We start from the raw sequence: 19,812 nt of genomic DNA on the forward strand, positions 1-19,812 counted from the left end.
TATTGCCAAAAGTTTTGGGACGCCTGCCTTTACATGCACATGAACTTTAATGCCATCCCATTCTTAATCCGTAGGGTTTAATATGGAGTTGGCCCACCCTTTGCAGCTCTAACAGCTTCGGCTCTTCTGGGAAGGCTTTCCACAAGGTTTAGGAGTGTGTTTATGGGGATTTTTGACCATTCTTCTAGAAGCGCATTTGTGAGGTCAGGCACTGATGTTGGACGGGAAGGCCTGGCTCTCAGTCTCCGCTCTAATTCATCCCAAAGGTGTCCTATCGGGTTGAGGTCAGGACTCAAGCAGGACAGTCAAGTTCCTCCACACCAAACTCGCTCATCCATGTCTTTATGGACCGACGCTTTGTGCACTGGTGCAGTCATGTTGGGACAGGAAGGGGTCATCCCCAAACTGTTCCCACAAAGTTGGGAGCATGAAATTGTCCAACATGTCTTGGTATGCTGAAGCATTAAGAGTTCCTTTCACTGGAACTAAGGGGCCAAGCCCAACCCCCTGAAAAACAACCCCACCCCATAATCCCCCACCCACCAAACTTTACACTTGGCACAATGCAGTCAGGCAAGTCCCGTTCTCCTGGCAACCGCCAAACACAGACTCGTCCATCGGATTGGCAGACAGAGAAGTGTGATTGGTCACTCCAGAGAACACGTCTCCGCTGCTCTAGAGTCCAGTGGCGGCGCGCTTTACCCCACTGCATCCCACGCTTTGCATTGCACTTGGTGATGTAAGGCTTGGATGAGCTGCTCGGCCATTGAAACCCATTCCCTGAAGCTCTACACACTGTTCTTGAGCTCATCTAAAGGCCACATGAAGTTTGGAGGTCTGGAGCTCTTGACTCGGCAGAAAGTTGGCAACTTCTGTGACCCTCAGCATGCGCTGACCCCGCTCTGTGATTTCACTCCGTGGCTGAGTTGCTGTTGTTCCCAATTGCTTCCACTTTGTTATAACACCACTAACAGTTGAGCGTGGAATATTTAGTAGTGAGGAAATGTCACGAATGGACTTATTCTTTCACCCATTCTTTCACAAATGTGTGTAGAAGCGTCTGCATGCCGAGTGCTTAATTTATACACCTGTGGCCATGAAGTGATTGAACACCTGAATTCAATGATGTGGAGGGGTGTCCCAATACTTTTGGCAATATAGTGTAGTAGAGTATTATCAGTAATAATAATAATATCACAGCATTTGCCTTCATATCACTTATTTTTGCTGCTGCTATCATGTTTATGTTGCTTGAAATTGTGGTAGCTGTTGATGTTGTTGGTCTCCATCTATTTGGAATGACAATATATTTTCATAACAAGACATAATGCAATTGTTAACAAGCATGAACTTTGTAAGAGTGTTGTGTCTTCATCCTCAAAACCAAAAGTCGTTTATTACATTTAATAAAAGACTTCCTGAGTGGATGCATCTTCATTTACATTTCTATGTGGCACCAATTTCACCAGATCTGACAATTTTAGTCTCCTGAACACATGGAATAGAAATGCCCACTAAATTTGCAACTTAATTGGAAATGCAGCTTTGCATCAGCCTTGTCTGTAATTGTACTATTTCCATTTCCAGGTCTATGAGAAAGTGGCCTACCTACTCACAAACCTGGGTAAGTATTGATTCAGTCACGCTTACTATTGATTGAGGGTGAAATTCAAGCAGTCGTCACGCTGCATGTGAGAAACTTCCCTCATGGCTATAGCACGCAGGGCTGTGCTTCCCCAATGATTTTCCCATAGCTTTCTCTTGTGATCTAGAACACCCACGGACAGAGTCAGAGTGGGAAAACAGCTTTGCCCTCAAGATGTTCCTCTTCCAGTTTGTCAATCTCAACAGCTCGACCTTCTACATAGCTTTCTTTTTAGGGAGGTAAGCAACTCGTTGAACTAGTTGATGTATTATTCAGTTCTTGGTTTACTTGATGTTGCTGCTTCCATTTGCCCTGACTATACCACTTGAGATCTGTTATTTTGATCCCATTTTATATTACTGGTGCTGTGTGTCATTTTTTGACTGTACTAAAGCATAAAAACAGTAGCCTGGCGTGGCCATACTCAATTCTAGTCAGAATTTGAGTCTGGTACTGCTCCATTGAGCTTTGATTATGGGGCGTGTTTCAACCGAGCCAGGAAAGACCTCAATTGGATAGACCCACAACCAATCAGAGCAACGGAGCGACGCGTAAAGTTAGTTGTCAAATGTCAACAGAACTCAACTGCACTGTTACCAAGTCCGTGTTTTTCTCCATGTCCGCGGGTTGAAGCGACCCCAATTATGTGATTATATAAACCCAGGAATGCGAATTTTAGCAGGCAACCTTGCCAAAATAACATATTTTGCCAACCAAACGTTTTGAGTAGCAATTGTGCGCGACATTGCAAAAACACTTGGAAACCCTGTCTGCACGCACGCATGATTAAGTAACGTTACAAGAAAAAGATGAGTGTAAACGATCTTTGGCAGTAATAAAATAATTTAAGGATACACAGAGTACTTACCAACACGATCATCGTTTCTGAGAGAAATAGTAAAGGTGAATGCATATACGAACAAGTTCTCCGTTTAGGATAAGAGCAAATTCAACCCAAGAGCCTTCGATGACGTGGATGATTACGTTACTGTTGATCATCTGTCCATCATCGTCTAAAGCCCGCCCTGACGATTTCATTGGTCCGAACAGTTTCTGTTCGGGCATAATTCCTCCTCTATGGAGCGAGTCCAGACCGAATTGCCCGAGCAAAACATTTTGTGGGCGGGGCTAAATTCGGTTGGCATCCAGGCTATAAAAACAGGGTTTCTGAACATGTTTTAAAAGTAAAATTGAATACTTTTTAAAGATGCACTATGTAACTTTTCCGTCCACTAGAGGTCGCCTATTCAAAACTAAGGCGTAGTTTGATGACGGCACGTTTGAGCGCAGAGTCTTGGGGCATGTGGTCTTCAGCTCACAGCCGGTGGGAAAGAATCGGGACAGGACTCGGGCAGAAATCATGTTGATGGATGTGATTATTAACGTTACTGTAGTCTGAAGCAAGGTTATTTTCGTAAACTGAAACTAAGACTAAAACTATTGGGTAAAAATCATTTTCGTAAACTGAAATAAAATTAAAAAAATCATACAACTAAAACTAAACGAAACGAACAACTCTTACTGAAAAACTAACTGAAATAAAATAATAATTAGCAAAAATTAATATTCGTTTTCGTAATTAATAAGCTCTCTGGTGGAAAATCTGACTCGTGGCGTTTGAGGGAATGTCTGTATATGGCGCTACTGCGTGTTGATTGAGGAGATGAACCGCTGTCCTGTGACAGAACGCGAGCAGTGAACACACATCGCTAGTCCTAAACGGCTGTTCACAAAGAATGCGTTCGTGGCAGGGAAATGGGAAATGACACAAGGTAACGAGACTCACGTTGAACTTGAGTTCACTGCTTTTAAAACGCCGTTTCATACGCGACGAGAGACGCAGGTTGCTACTGTGTGTTTGAGATTTCATGTTTGTGTAATATTGACAGGCTCAAAGGTTTTATCATTGTTGTTACAAATCATTTACTACTAATAATATTATTATCCGTGTGGAGACATTTCCCCGCAACATAGGGAATTCCAGGACACACACACACACACACACACACACACACAGGGGGGGGGGGTTTGTGAAATGTGGGGACATTCTGAAGGCGTAATGGTTTTTATACCGTACAAACCGTATTTTCTATCCCCTTACACTGCCCCTACCCCTAAACCTACCCATCACACACACACACACACGCACACACACACACACACACACACACACACACACACACACACACAGGGGGGGGGGTTTGTGAAATGTGGGGACATTCTGAAGGCGTAATGGTTTTTATACCGTACAAACCGTATTTTCTATCCCCTTACACTGCCCCTACCCCTAAACCTACCCATCACACACACACACACACGCACACACACACACACACACACACACACACACACACACACAGGGGGGGGGGTTTGTGAAATGTGGGGACATTCTGAAGGCGTAATGGTTTTTATACCGTACAAACCGTATTTTCTATCCCCTTACACTGCCCCTACCCCTAAACCTACCCATCACAGGAGACTGTGCAGTTCACTTTCTGTGAAAAAAACCTTTTTCTGTATGATTTATAAGCATTTTGAAAAGTGAGGACATGGGGAACGTCCTCATATTTCACCCTTTTTTTGTAATACCGATGTCATACCCATGTCATTATACACATTTGTGTCCTGATATTTCACAAAAACATGCCCACACACACACACACACACACACACTTCATTATTTAATCACACTGTCTTCACAACAGTTTGTGTTGGCTGTAGTCAGATGACTTTAGTGGTCACACTGCTAGACATTGTACTACTGAAGAAATTAAAATAAGCTTATAATTGTTTAATAATATTTAATCTTTAATGAGATTGTCTGGAATTTATCGTTTTTACTTTTATATTTTTACGTTGCATTTATTTGGTTCCTTGTTCAATCTCAGACCATTGTTTGCCGAATAGCTCATAGTTTGACTCAATCTTTTTTGCTTAAAGGTAAAGACCCAACTTTATTTATGTTTTGTAGATTCCCCTCTCTGTTAAACATGTTTTGTTGGACTGTCCTGGGTTAAAAACAAGAATGCTCTTTTATCAAGTTATTTCACTTTAAGGATTTATTTAGTAAGATTATAAATGAAAAGGTTTTGGATTTTTTTTAATCATAAGTTGATTTAAAAAATCTTTTATAATATGACTTTATACGTATGACATACTTGTATAATATGTGTTTGTTTGCTTGGTTTTATTGAATATATATGATATTTGTATTTTTGTAATTTAATTTTTGCCATGAATATAGCCTTAGATGCTGACATGGCATTAAATAAAACAATCTGTATTCCATTATTTTATTTTTATTATTAAGATGTCTGCATAAGAACTCTAATCTGTGCAAACATTAAACTTTGCTGAAATTAAAAATATTGATTTGGTCTCTACACTGCGTTCTGGTAACTCTGCTAAACTATAATTACTAAAACGAAATATATAAAAACTAAATAGAAATGTGTTTACAAAATAAAAACTAAACTAAAACTAGCAAAACAATTTATAAAACTAACTAAAACTAAACTGAAATTTAAAGCAAAATTGAAAACGATAATAAAATAAAAACTATTAACTATAAACTAAAAGCAGCGGGACTTTTATTATGCCACAGTCGCCGCGTTCCGCTTTTCCGGTCATGAGTGTGAGGTAACGCAGCTCTGTTGATCATATTAGACACATCTGAGTGTGTTAATGATGTGATGACGTTACTCTGTGTGTTCTCTCGGCGGCTGCTATGACACTTGTTCACTGCAGTGAGAGTAAAGCGTTTCTGCAGAATAAAACCGGAAACCGAGGGGAACGCAGATATGATGTCATCGACAGGCGACTCCCTCACACGTCCCGGTTCCTCGGGTAAAATTTATTTATAAATAGTTGGAAACATTTGGGATACTGTAAGTACTCAACTGAACAAAATATATAACACTGGCCTAGTGGTTTTTGGATAATTTACTGAAAAAAGTTTACATAGTGCACCTTTAAGACCTTTTTAAGACCTGAAGAATTAATTAAGAAACAATTCTACTGTACATTAGGGGTGTGCAATATTGACAAAAAATTATATCTCAATATTTTCAAAGATTTTGTTGATATAATGTCAATAATTAGATGATGTTTTGCGTTGTGCTGGTACCATGGCTGGGTTAGGCCTGTTGTGGACAGCTGACTCACAAAGACTTTATTATTATTCATATTAAGGTGGTCAGTTCACAACCGTGACAGAAATTAACTTATTATGGTGATTATTAAGGGGAATATTTGCCACCTTAAAGAGATAGTTCACCCAAAAATGAAAATTCTGTCATCATTTACTCACCCTCAAGGTGTTCAAAACCTGTATGAGTGTCTTTGTTCTGCTGAACACAAAAGAAGATATTTTGAAGAATGTTTGTAACCAAGCAGATAGAGCAACCATTGACTACCATAGAAGGGAGAAAAATACTATGGTAGTCAATGGTTGCTCTTTCTGCTTTGTTACAAAAATTTTTCAAAATATCTTCTTTTGTGTTCAGCAGAATGAAGAAACTCATAGAGGTTTTGAACACCTTGAGGGTGAGTAAATGATGACAGAATTTTCATTTCTGGGTGAACTATCCCTTTAAATAGATATCCGGGGGCATTTTTACCTATATAAGAAAATTTGTACAAGAATTCAAATTAAATACCACAGTAGGGCTGTTACTAATGAACGGGAGCATATTAAAACACGGATTAAATCAACTCATCAACACATCATTGTTGCCCGTTTGCCTAATGCATACAGGAACTAGATATTTCCACCGTTGCCGGAAGCACACATGCAAACACAAAAACCTCCCCCATGATAGAGTGTCTAATTGAATTTCAATGCTAATTTCTTATACGTGTTATTGTGATGTGCGTGTATTGTGTTTGTGTGTATTCCACAGGTTTGCTGGCAGGCCGGGTGACTATAATAAGCTGTTTAACCGGTGGAGGATGGAGGAGGTGAGTGAGATGAGGCTGTAATGAGTCCTCTCACACTTGGTTATTATTGCCTTTCAGCATGATCAACATCCTCCTATCAAATATCTGCCTCAGTTATGCAACTCCCATGAGATTGAAATAAAAATGGTTATTGTTCAGTGCAGATTTCTCATAATTGCCTCAACACAACAACTGTGGCTGTTCGTAACACTAGTGTACTGTCTGGGCAAATCATGTAACAAATCAAAGCCACCCTTGTAGTTTTGAACAGACTTAAGTACAATTTTAAAAGTGATCTTGTCAAATCTTTTATTCTTTTAAATGATGTTGAAACCAATGTTTGTGCCTTTTTCCCCTTAGTGTCATCCCAGTGGTTGTCTGATCGACTTGTGCCTACAAATGGGAGTGATCATGGTGTTGAAACAGATCTGGAACAACTTCATGGAGCTGGGATACCCGTGAGTATGTGGCATCAGTGGGGTACGCCTCTTAAAACACCCAGACGAGATAGTTCAATGGTTTCAAACATTGGGAAAATGCCTTTCACAGTTCCGTGTTCTAAATTTCAAGCCGCTTCTTATTTATATGCATCTAATCTGCAGTGGCTTATTCTGCAGATTCTAAAAAAAAACCTAAGCTAGCAAAATTACTTACTCATTTCAAACAATATTTGTCCTTATGCCACAAAATGACTCATCTAATATAATAAATCAGAATGTCCTGTGCATTTTTTGGTGAAAAGGGCCCTTGAGAAAACTAGCTTGGTTGAGACATTAAAAAGAAAAAAGGGGGAAAAAATAAATAATAATAATAATATTTAATGTCTATTTTAAATTAACCATTAGTATAAATCTCCAGAGCCCCTAAAGGGACATTTGCGAAATAAAAAATATACTAGACTATATATAATATAGTTTTGCATGCGCAAAAGAAAGTTTTCACAGGATTTTTTTATTTTGCCTGCACACATCACGTTACAATTTGTACTAAAACAAAACTGTCTATAACATAATTCCATTGTATAACATTTGTACATTTTGCGTTCATTTTGGCTTTGAAGAAAAAGGAGAGTATGGATGCACATGAATTAATAAAGATCTATTTGGTCAAAATGTGGCTTTTGTTAGGGCAGTGTACCTCTAATATTTTACGGTTTTATATGCTTTAAAACATTCTCTGTGACTGATATAGTAAAAAGTGCTCAAAAGGTGGCTTTCTTTAGGGCAGTGCGTCATATTTCAAGGCCTTATGTCCACTTTAATGAATTTAACTCTGTGGCGGCCGAGAAATCTCGCCATGAAATGGGCCCTGTGTGCATTTAAAAATGATAAACATTAGGATTTCGTCAGGGCAGTATACCTCTAATATTATGGTTTTATGTCCGCTACAAAGCATTCTCTGTGACGGCCGAGTAAAACCGCGCCATGAATTGGCTGATGGCTCAATAATGCTGTTTGCATTGCCCTATTTGCCAAGTTCAAGAGTCCATAAAAAAGGCTAATACAGTAAAAAGTGCTTTTGTTAGGGCAGTGCGTCATATTTCAAGGCCAATTTGGTGAATTTTACTCTGTGGCGGCCGAGAAATAACGCCACTGAATGGGCAGAGTGTGCATTATCATATGCCAAATTTATTGGCTCATGAAAAAACATTGGTACAGTAAAAATTATACAAATTTGGATTTTGTTAGGGAAGTATATTGTCCAATATAAAAATTATTAGAACAGTAAAATGTAAATTTCGTATTTACTTTATTAACCCTCTGGTGCTCTTCGTTTAGGGGTTGCATTGGTTGTCTTCCCGGTCAGAAGTGACCAGACACCTAAAACGTCTAAGGTTACGTATGTAACCTCTGTTCCCTGAGAACAGGGAACGAGCGCTGCGTCTAGCTGACGCTATGGGGAACGCCCTCGGCGTGACTGGTGTCTGAAGCTACTATCGAATCACGGCAAAGTCTTTGACCGACGTCAGCCCATGACGTCATCAACGTGCGACCCGGAAGTATAAAAGGGCGCCGTGCCAACACATACACATCTTCTCGTCTGAAGGGACTGTATGGCAGATAGGCCCTGAAGCATGGCAACGCGACGCAGCGCTCGTTCCCTGTTCTCAGGGAACAGAGGTTACATACGTAACCTTAGACGTTCCCTTTCGAAAGGGAACTCTCGCTGCGTCTAGCTGACGCTATGGGGAACGATATACCAACGCCGCCATGCTGAGGGGAGTGTCTGCCCATTGGCAGTGACAACTGTCAACTCAAGTAATTCATAGAAAAACCTGAGCGATTCCCCCTCAGGTCCTGGGCTGACAGTGACAGCACTCCCTACGGTCATAGCCCAAGCTATACAACTAAACGGAACCCTAACGCACTGCGTGGAGTTCCATCTAGACAGCTCGAAGGCCCGGGACCACTACTTCCAAAGAAGGGGTCCCTTCAAGGGAATGTGGCTAGGGGACCCGAAGGAACCCCAGCCAGTCACTACTCGGGAAATGTTCTCCCGAGTGCCACCAGGGAGGCCTGACCTGGTGCCCTAAGTGTTATGGACACTTCGGTTTAGCCAACCCTGTCTGTTCAAACAGAGCCTCTGGATGGTGCCCAAGGGGCGTCCAAGCTAAGGGACTGAAACACAGGCAGTCTTACTTAGCCCGGAACTCAGAGACGGGTTATCCAAGAGAGCAACACTCAGCGTAGTGCTTTTTTAACCCTTGCTATCGAGGGGAGTCTGCCTGCTCAAATCAAGGATCTACCAGGTGCTTGTGTTTCAAAGCAGTAGGGAGGCCGAAAGGGCCTTAATGACTGATCTAACAGGGAGGCCTCATGAGAGGCCTACGACCGTCTGACCAGGCTCAGGCGGCTGAGCACTCATAGACGACCCTCATTGAGGGGAGCAGCCGAGCCTGCCTGGCGAGTAACCTCCAGCTGTAGGCCCAACTACCACAATTTCTCACAGAGAACTGGTAATCAAAGTGCCTAGCTCAGGAACTTCAACTTCAAGGAGGCCCTGTGGGCCTACTACTTGATAGCGGGTATTCCAGGGAGGCCTATAGAGGCCTACTACCTAACCGCAAGCCATGCTGGAAACCCAAGCATCCAGGCTCGGGACTCCGTCCTCAGGGAGGCCTTAGTGAGGCCTACTACCTGACAGCAATACCGCCTGCTGAGGTTACCCTTGTTTTCTCAAGGAGGCCTATGGAGGCCTACTACTTGACAGTCAAGCTACGCAGGCTAGTCGGGCATCCTGTTTAAGGAACCCGTCCTCAAGGGAGGCCTATTTAAGGCCTACTACCTGATAACCAGCCTTTAGGGAGGCCTGGAGAGGCCTACTACCTGATTGCAATACGTGCTAAATGACTGGGTCCCAGGAACACCTCAGGGAGGCCTGATGGGGCCTACTACCTCGTTCGAGTGACCACCATCTGGGACTCGACAGTCAAGCTACGCAGGCTTTTCGAGCATCCTGATTAAGGAACTCGCCCTCAAGGGAGGCCTATTAAGGCCTACTACCTGATAAGCAGCCTTCAGGGAGGCCTGGAGAGGCCTACTACCTGTTTGCAATACGTGCTAACTGTTTCAAATGACTGGGTCCCAAGAACACATTAGGGAGGCCTGATGGGGCCTACTACCTTGTTCGAGTGACCACAATCTGGGAGCTCACCCTCCGGGAGGCCTATTGAGGCCTACTACCCGACAGTCAAGCTACGCAGGCTTTTCGAGCATCCTGATTAAGGAACTCGCCCTCAAGGGAGGCCTATTAAGGCCTATTACCTGATAACCAGCCTTTAGGGAGGCCTGGAGAGGCCTGCTACCTGTTTGCAATGCGTGCTAACTGTATCAAATGACTGGATCCCAGGAACGCCTTAGGGAGGCCTGATGGGGCCTACTACCTCGTTCGAGTGACCACAACCTGGGAGCTCACCCTCAGGGAGGCCTATTGAGGCCTACTAGTCGACAGTCAAGCTACGCAGGCTATCCGAGCATCCTGATTAAGGAACTCGCTCTCAAGGGAGGCCTATTGAGGCCTACTACCAGATAATCAGCCTTTAGGGAGGCCTGGAGAGGCCTGCTACCTGTTTGCAATTCGTGCTTAACTGTTTTAGATGACTGGATCCCAGGAACACCTTAGGGAGGCCTGATGGGGCCTACTACCTTAGAATTTAACAGCAGGTCTTCAGGGAGGCCTGATGAGGCCTACAACCTGCCTCTGGGAGTGACCACAATCTGGGAGCTCACCCTCAGAAAGGCCTAGTAAGGTCTTAGAGTTAACAGCAGGCCTTCAGGGAGGCCTGATGAGGCCTACAACCTGCCTCTGGTAGTGATCACAACCTGAGAGCTCACCCTCAGGGAGGCCTAATAAGGCCTTACAACTAACAGCGGGCCTTCAGGGAGGCCTGATGAGGCCTACAACCTGATAGCCGCCAGGCTAGCTGTCCCGATGCGCACATCGGTACATACCTCCAGTGAGGCCTGGTTGAGGCCTTCCAACTGAAAACGCGCCTTGTTCAAGAGGCCTACTGAGGCCTACAATTGACAGCCGACCTTCAGGAGAGCGTATTTGCCCCTTTTTAACCTGATAGCCAGCTAGGCTAGCAGTACCTTGATGCCTCAGCATTGGCACCTGCCTTACTAGAGCCTCCGATCTAAGTGGTACATATTACAAACGGTGGCGGTGCCTCAGCAACGCGCCTCCTTCATCCACATCCCAACTGACGCCTCAGCGTTCAGTCGTTGATGAATACCCAACTCTATACAGGAAACCTGGGGTCTGTAAGAAATACATATTTTTAGTGTAATACACAAAAATGACCACTCTCACCTGCGGCATGCTGAGCGAAGACTCATTGTGCGGTTCTCACCACCATGTTCTACCGCCCTTGAATGCCTGAAAGGGGCGTTCTCACTGAGCAGGTCCGGGCGGGCCGTCAGAACATAGTTCTACTCATCATGGGCCCGCCTCAGGCCTGATGTAAGAAGTGCCTGGGTAAAAAATCATTAAAAGACATTAAAAAGGAAAAAGGAGAGGGCTAGGATGTAACCGCCCTCAAGGGAAGTGATCCATCACCAACGCCGAGAGCGTTGGTCCTGGATCACCTCCCTCAGATCCTTTTTCCCCCCGGGAATCCCATCTCCTCTGTGCCCTGCTCCTCCACGGAGGGGGGGGCACGAGAGGAGACGCTAGCCCTCTGGTCCTGCCTACGGTCCTCAGACCGTGAAGGACCAGGTCCCGCCTGCCTGGGTGGGGGCGCGGATCTCAGCGGTATGCATGTCTTAAATGCCGCTGAACGCGCCTTCGCCTCCCTGAACTTTCCAACCCCCGCCTCAACGGAGGTGCCGAAAAATTCAGTCGGCGAAACCGGCGAATCGAGGAGAAAGCCTTTCTCTTTCTCCCCGATATCAGCCAGGCTCAGCCACAGATGCCTCTCCGTGACCACCATAGCCGCCATAGAGCGGCCGATGGCATCAGCAGTCTGCTTGGTGGCCCGGAGAGCAAGATCTGTGGTGCGGCGCAGCTCAGCAACCGCCTCAGGGGACAGCCCAGCCCCCTGGTCGAGATCCTCCAGCAGGTCCGCCTGGTACGCCTGAAACACCGCCATGGTGTGAAAAGCAGCACCAGCCTGACCCGCTGCCGTGTATGCCCCTGCCATTAAAGCACAGTTTGAGCTCTCAGTGTTGATGCCCATGAAACGCGAGAAAAGTCCGCAAACTTTCCTCGCCAGTCGGTAGCCTCAACACATATCCATATTCCCCTATCCCCTCGACATCAGCGAAGTTAAACGCTGATGCTGATGAATATTGGGTCGAATATGGATTCTTCCATGCCCTCTCGATCTCTGTAAGAAGATCAAGAAGGAATGGAAGGCTCATCTGAGCTGATGGTTTATGGCCAAGGAGAAAACGATCGTGCAATCTACCACGAGCGATCTCTCCTCTAACGCGCCAACATGGCAGCCGCAGCCTGCCTGCAGTACGTTCCATAACATTCATCAGCTCAGCATACACGGTCAGGGTGGCTGAGAGGATTCATACCACTCTCACCAGCCATCCCTAAGAGCACTTGCTGTTTAGTCTCGTTAACCGCCAGATCGTCGCAACGATCGGCGAGCTGCATCTGAGAACCCATGATGTATGCCAACGCTCAGCCTCAGCTTGCGCGGGACAGCATCATCCAGTCCCAGATGCCAAACTTTCTTCCCTCAGGAAAAAAGCCAGACTAGAGTGGAGCGATCTCAGATTGAAAACCGCTCACACTCACACACAAACAACTTCAAATGAACTTGACTGTGCATGCTCTTGATCCCAGGCAGTAAATACACACTCGTGTGTATTAACAATTGAATTTGTTTTACCTTAACTCGTATAGCAGTTCAAACAGACAGTCCCTGAAGACGAGAAAGATGTGTATGTGTTGGCACGGCGCCCTTTTATACTTCCGGGTCGCACGTTGATGACGTCATGGGCTGACGTCGGTCAAAGACTTTGCCGTGATTCGATAGTAGCTTCAGACACCAGTCACGCCGAGGGCGTTCCCCATAGCGTCAGCTAGACGCAGCGAGAGTTCCCTTTCGAAAGGGAAATGTAACTTCCTCCACCCCAGTAAAACCAATGCAATTTATTTTTCTTGAATAATATTTTTTCTTTTTAATTTTGTATTTTGAGATGATTTGATGGTATTTTTTTATATGTATGCATTAATTATGGTCTATTTTTGCCATTGAAAAATATACCATTTTTATTTTTTGTTATTTTTTTTTATTTTTTTATTTTTATTATTGCAGTATTTCATGTTAAAATAGAGACTAGGCCTTCAAAATATTTTTTTTTGAAGGCAGATTAGCGCCCTCTTTTGGAATTATTTAAGGAATCATGCAACCATGTCAGTCCCTCCAGAAAAACGCGATTATGCGATCGCGTGATTTAACGCATAATCAGCCAAAGTCCGCATATTCATGCGGGGGCCGCATTTTTTCAAATACGCCGCACTTTCGCCGCATAAATTGCCTATTTCCGCGTGCAAAATATGCGGGGCTATCATGATTTCATAATCCCCACATTTTCGTTGCAAAAAAAGTCATATATATTAGCAGAAAGTTGAAAAAATTTCGTTTACTTCACACAAGAGCCGCCATTTCCGCCTATTGCCATGGGAACGTTTTGAAGTGACGTGATTACCCGACGCGAACGTCATCGAAAAGCTTCAAACCCCGTGGAGAAACCATAGATACCGGTGAAACCATGATGAAGCACAAACTCCCATTGGCCAACAAAAATAACAGCAAAAGAGCAAAGCAGTTTCCCTGTGTGCTGACTGATTTCAAAACACAGCATCATGAAGCTTTGAAGCGCTATGAATCAATGAGTCGATTCAGCGGTTTGAAGCGTTATGAATCAATGAGTTGATTCAGCGGTTTGAAGCGTTATGAATCAATGAGTTGATTCAGCGGTTTGAAGCGTTATGAATCAATGAGTCGATTCAGCGGGTTGGATCGCCAAAGTCACATATTTCAGCAGTTTGACACGCGATCCGAATCATGAATCGACTCGATGATTCATAGCATCATGATGCTGTGTTTTGAAATCAGTCATCACTATATAAGTCGTTATTTAGTTTTTTTTGCACACAATAACTATTATCGTCGCTTCATAAAGTTATTGTAGAACCACTGTAATGAGATGGACTTTGTAACGACGTCTTTAGTAGGCTACCTTTTATGGGTCTTGAGAGTGTACATTGTGCCAATGGAGGCCTTTCTGAGCCATCGGAATTCAACTAAAATATCTTAATTTGTCTCCAACAACATAAAGGGAAGTCATTAATGACAGAATTTTCATTTTTAGGTGAACTAACCCTTTAAGAGATTGCACTTTGTGCATTGGAAGCACTCAAATGTCTGTTTTGTATAGCGACATCTGTAAAACAGGAAGTTATTTATTAATTTTTTCAGAAGTTGTAGCATATTCCTTTTGTAAAGCTACAGAACTTGATTGACTAAATGTTTTGTAAATTTGAGCCATTATTAAAGAGCACCTATCATGGCATTTAAAATGTTCCAAATATTGTTTTAGAAGTCCCCAACAACAGTTTTGCATGCATGCAATGACAAAAAAGACTTTAGTTTTCTTATAATATGCATTTATTTTTACCTGTTTTGACAGCGATTCTCAAATGATTCCTTTAGTGATTCGCTTTTCAAAACCCCGCCTTTACGTGACGCTAATCTGCGGTGATTGGTCCGTTACCGCACTTCAGAACACAGCGTCTCGTGGCCATGATGTTTTCTAGTTTTCACTGGCGTCTCGTCGCCATGATGTTTTCTAGTTTTCACTGGCGTCTTGGAGCGCAATAAGTGGGCGTATCGTATTCAAATAATTTGACAAGTTGACGTCATCTAGTCAGAGAAAAAGCTTCGGTCTTATAACGATTCTTAAAAATGACTCCGAGTCGACTCTTACTTTTGAAAGAAAATAACTATATATACGGTGCACTGTCATATTTCAAGCTATCACAGGATGTTTTTGTTCACTTAGATCTATGTTACACACTACATGAAAGGTAAATTTCAAAATTCCATGATAGGTGCTCTTTAAGGTCTTCAATAAAACAAGATGAGAACTTAAATATTCCAGCACTTTCTGTGATGTAGTGCTTTTTTTCTCTTTCTCATCAAACCGCAGTTTTTGCAAGTTCCCGCAATTTTATCGCATAAAATTGCATAAATATCCCGCATTTTTCATCGCATTTTTTAAGAAAACGTGCCGCATAATCAAGGATTTTTGCCCGCAACAATCACAAAAAAAAGGCGCATTTTTCTGGAAGGACTGCCATGTGTGTAACCACTAGAGGTCTATGGAGAGGCTTGAGAATTCCCTAGTTCTGTTTTGAACACATTTAATGTTTTTTTTTTTTTTTGTTGATAGATTTGAATATATATTTAAAAAATCTCAAAGACTGTTTATTATAAAGTTTTAGATATTTTTTGTTGTTGTTAGAAATATAGATTTTTTCTGTGAATTTGTGTTTTTGCAGATTTCCCATTCATTTCCTATGGGGGTCATTTTTGACCGAAGAGCACAAGTGGGAGTATTTTTTTTTACGACCACTTAGCATGCTCAAATCATGCTCTCAATTGTTTTGTGTGTTTACATACCTAATGCTAGAAAAGTCACCAAGTTTCATATCATTCTGATGAAGCAGTGATTTTTAAAATTTCAAAACAAAAAAAATTTCGGTCAAAAATGACCAAAGAGCACCATAGGGTTAAACAACTTTGTTGGATTTAACGCATCCTTACAGGCGACAGAGAAATGCTTATTTTCTTCATTCAGTTCTAACAGCGTTTATTGCGAGCAGAGTCATAAAGGCCTTTAGGACTTTAGATATAAAGGGAGGCATAAAGGAGACTTTAGATATAAAGGGAGGCTCATGCGTCAAAAATGACAAATGAATAAGTAGCTGGATTCTTCCTCGGACTTGACAAACTGCTCTAACCAAATCCAAAATTGAGCACTTTTTATCAGCCCAATGCACACAGCCATATTGCTCCATCAGCCCATTTCACTGTGCGTATACGGCCACCACAGAGAATGCATTAAAGCTGACATAAGGTTGTTATATTAGAGGTATACTGGACCCTTGAACTTGGCTTTATGGATTCTTGGAAACTTAGCAAATTGGAAAATGCAGACAGCCGTACTGCGGCATCAGCCCATTTTATGTTCAGCTGGTTAAAGCGGACATAAGACAGTGATATTAGAGATAGCCTATACCGCCCTAACAAAAGCCAAATTTTGGTTAATTCAGTCAGTCACACACAAAGGAATTATGTTATAGACATAATAGTTCAAATGTAAATTGTAACACGAGCACACAAAAGGGATTTTTTGCATGAAGAGTGCAATAGCTAATCATAGCATGATGGAGGCACTGCCTCCTCTCAAGTGACTTTTCTCAGTTCACCCATAGACAGGAAGATGATGTCTGAAAGACAGCTGAAAGAGTGTTCTCATTCCTCTCAATGGCAGTTTTTTGGCTGACACAGTAACCCTGGAAGTTAGCAAACTAGATGCATCTGTGTTCATGGGCATTTCATGTTCGAGAGCCAACTCTGGAATAACTGATCACTCCGGAATTGCAGGAAAATTACATTTTTATGACCCTGATTGCTTCCTTTTAGCTTCTATCCTGATATGTAATGCCAAAGATGACAAGCAAACAAGAAAAATATAGCCCATTTCATGTTTTTAAGAGCTCTCTAAAAAATCGGCACTGGTATGTCATGTACTATAATCTCATGTGTGCTAGATGCCGGACAATTTAAGCAACTTGGTCTGTGGCCAGTCCGTTGAAGGCTGAAGGTGTGTCCCAATCCGCATACTTATGCACTATTCTATGATTATGGGCCCTATTTTAACGATCTGAGCACATGGTCTGAAGCGCATGGCGCAGGTGCACTTATGGCGTCTCCGAATCCAGTTTTGCTAGTTTAACGATGGGAAAAAGGGTCAGGGCCAAAAGGGTCATGCCTCGTCTCTTAATGAGTCATGGGTGTGTTTTGGGCATAACGTGCAATAAACCAATCAGAGTCTCATCTCCCATTCCCTTTAAAAGCCAGTTGTGCTCGCACCATTGCTGATTTGCCATTGAGATGCGAGTGGAAAGACTGAATGCTTCTCCAGAGAGGAATCCTTTTATTTTTTTATATTAAAATGTGTGTGTGTGCTGCTGCGCATCCCTGTGTGTGTAATGCTGCGTTCACACCAAACGTGAATAGAGCGTCTGGCGCGAGTGATTTCAATGTTAAGTCAATGGAAAGGCGCGTTGACGCGCGTCTGGAGGTCCCGCGGCGCGGAAGGCGCGTTGCGCGTGACGCGAAGAACGCAAATCCGCCTCATGAGCATCTTGCGCGATACACGCGTTATACGCGTTTGAAGCGATTTTCGCGTCTGACGCCCGAGTTAATTCGCACAACGTTAACCAATCAGGAGCCTGCTTGCTGCGGTCACGTGGTAAAGTGACGTGATGAGAAACCCTGCATAATTTAAAAATACTACTATTGTGTCACAAAATGTAGTTTTAAGACTTTTTCAGGTGGGAATGTAGTTGTTTAAAGCTCAAATCTGTGGTTTATTTATAAAGAGAGCGCCTATTTAAAAAAAATTATCTTGTGTTTTTGGAGTTGTGAGATCCAGGCGATCAGCGGACGCTCAGCGCTCATCAACCCCGGCGAGAGCAGCCTTTCCTCGGCCAGTCCTTCTGCCGTCTGCCGCTGGCTCTGATGTCCTGTAGTGGTTCGTGTTGTGTGGATCTAACGGCCGATCTTTGGTGTCATGAATCTATAATTTGTTGTCTGCCAAATCGTTTTGACTGAGGGCAAAGAGAAGTTTCATAACTTTATTTTTTAAGGATATTTAAATATACATGCAGTGAAGATAATGTAGGAGTTGCCTGGACCACATTTGTGTGGCTATTAATGTTTAATATATATTTTTAATGAAAATGAAAAGAGGCAGAGTGCTGTTTTATGACATATTTCTCCTGGAGCGCCTTGAACGTGCGTCAATTTCGCTTCAAACGCTCGATTTCTACACGCGTCCAATTCACTGCGGATGCGTGAATGGATTCAAAATGTTCATGCGTCAAACTAGACGCGATTTTGACTCTCTATTCGCGTTTGGTGTGAACGCAGCATAATAAGCAGAGTGTATGCGCGATGTGCACCGCCTATAGGGTCATATTACTAACACACCCTTTAAATAATACAACAAATACTGCACTATTGACTTTAAAGCCGGTTTGTGTTGGTCAATGGTGCAGTCGTTTCAGTTCCTCAAAATAGCAACACGGCAACAATGCTCCTGATCACACCTGGTTTTCAGACCAGACACCCATGGGTGAACAGATGGCGCGAGTGCATTTGCTATTTAAACAACGTGGCGCTGAACGTGAGAATGATAACTGCACTGGGCTGAAACTAGTAAAAAACACTTGAATGAACACATTCAACACTTGAATGATCGGGCCCCAAATAGTGTGAGTAGTGCAAAATGTTGGACACTTCATGCACTCGACTGTCGGAACTTTAATTACGTAGCGGAGGGGGAGGGGCTATCAGACTCTGATGATGAATGACAAAATAACCTTATGAAATCAACACACTACACGGATGATATAGTCTTAGACTATATAGTGTGTATAGTGCGTCAATGTGGGACACAACTCAACCTATCATATAATAAATCAGACAGCATTGTATATTGTGTAGATCACAGATAACATATTTCAGCGTTGGAAGATACTAATTTCTTGCAAATGGAGTCTTACAAATAAACCTTTTTTCCTCTCTGGTGGAGACAGTGTATGGTTGTTTGATTTTATTCATTCTTTCCTAACCCCTAACAGTAGTAGTATAGGTTCCTTTTGTATAATTTTGCATGCCTTTATTTATCGGTCTTTACATTAAATGTTTTTTTTGTGTGTTTTTTTTTTATATAGCATTATACACATTATTTCATAAGATATGGCATTGTTGTTGAGAGTACGAACACAGGTCTGTTACTCAATTATTATCCCAAATAGGATGCGTTTGCTTCACTGGCGTTTGCCCTTAGTTCAAGTCCACTGCGTTCACGGCTGACTGATTTTGCCAACCTTGCAGTACAGAGTAAAATGTATGCTTCATCAGAAAGAGCCACGACAACAGAGTGAACTGAACAGACTATCAGGAAAACATGATGAGGGACATTCGTTTACATTACCAATACTTTTCACCGGAAAATTTATTATTATCCACTCATTATTTCATTCTAAACCCATTTTTTGTCTTTTTGAGGATCATTTTTAAAGAAAGTAAAAATGAAGTGTACTTGTATTGAATATGTTCTTGTAGTGTCATATTAGTATATTTTACACAAAAAAAAGGACTTGCATAATATATCAATGAAATAAAAGACTTTTAGGTGCACTTAAATTGAGTACATTTTCATGACAAATTTAGGTACTGTGGTAGAAATTCCCCTACGCACCTGACTTAACCTCATTAGCTCTGGGACCATTTTTGGGGATTTCCGCCTGGATTCGGCCGACCCAAATTGAAAAGCTTCCCATACCCACATACAGTGTCTCTAAATACACAATTTTGGTGTCATAAAAGTTATTTTGAAGTTGATTTATTCAAATGGATCTAAAGGGAGGAATATTACCTTTTTATGTAATTTCCGCCTATCCAAATCTCTCCA

General features: G+C 42.6%; 1 protein-coding gene across 5 annotated transcripts in view; it reads left to right on the forward strand.

Moving 5' to 3' along the window:
- Window positions 1–19,812, forward strand: part of ano3 (anoctamin 3) — a 168,676-nt gene that overhangs the window by 131,176 nt on the left and 17,688 nt on the right. For all 5 annotated transcript variants that reach the window (XM_079809773.1, XM_079809774.1, XM_079809772.1 and 2 more), the window contains 4 exons: window positions 1,588–1,624; window positions 1,773–1,884; window positions 6,547–6,604; window positions 6,944–7,041. In XM_079809773.1, coding sequence (XP_079665899.1) covers window positions 1,588–1,624; window positions 1,773–1,884; window positions 6,547–6,604; window positions 6,944–7,041 — 305 coding nt within the window. The remainder of the gene's footprint in view (window positions 1–1,587; window positions 1,625–1,772; window positions 1,885–6,546; window positions 6,605–6,943; window positions 7,042–19,812) is intronic.

This window comes from Gobio gobio (genome assembly GCF_949357685.1).
Source record: "Gobio gobio genome assembly, chromosome: 25".
Classification (NCBI taxonomy): domain Eukaryota; kingdom Metazoa; phylum Chordata; class Actinopteri; order Cypriniformes; family Gobionidae; genus Gobio; species Gobio gobio.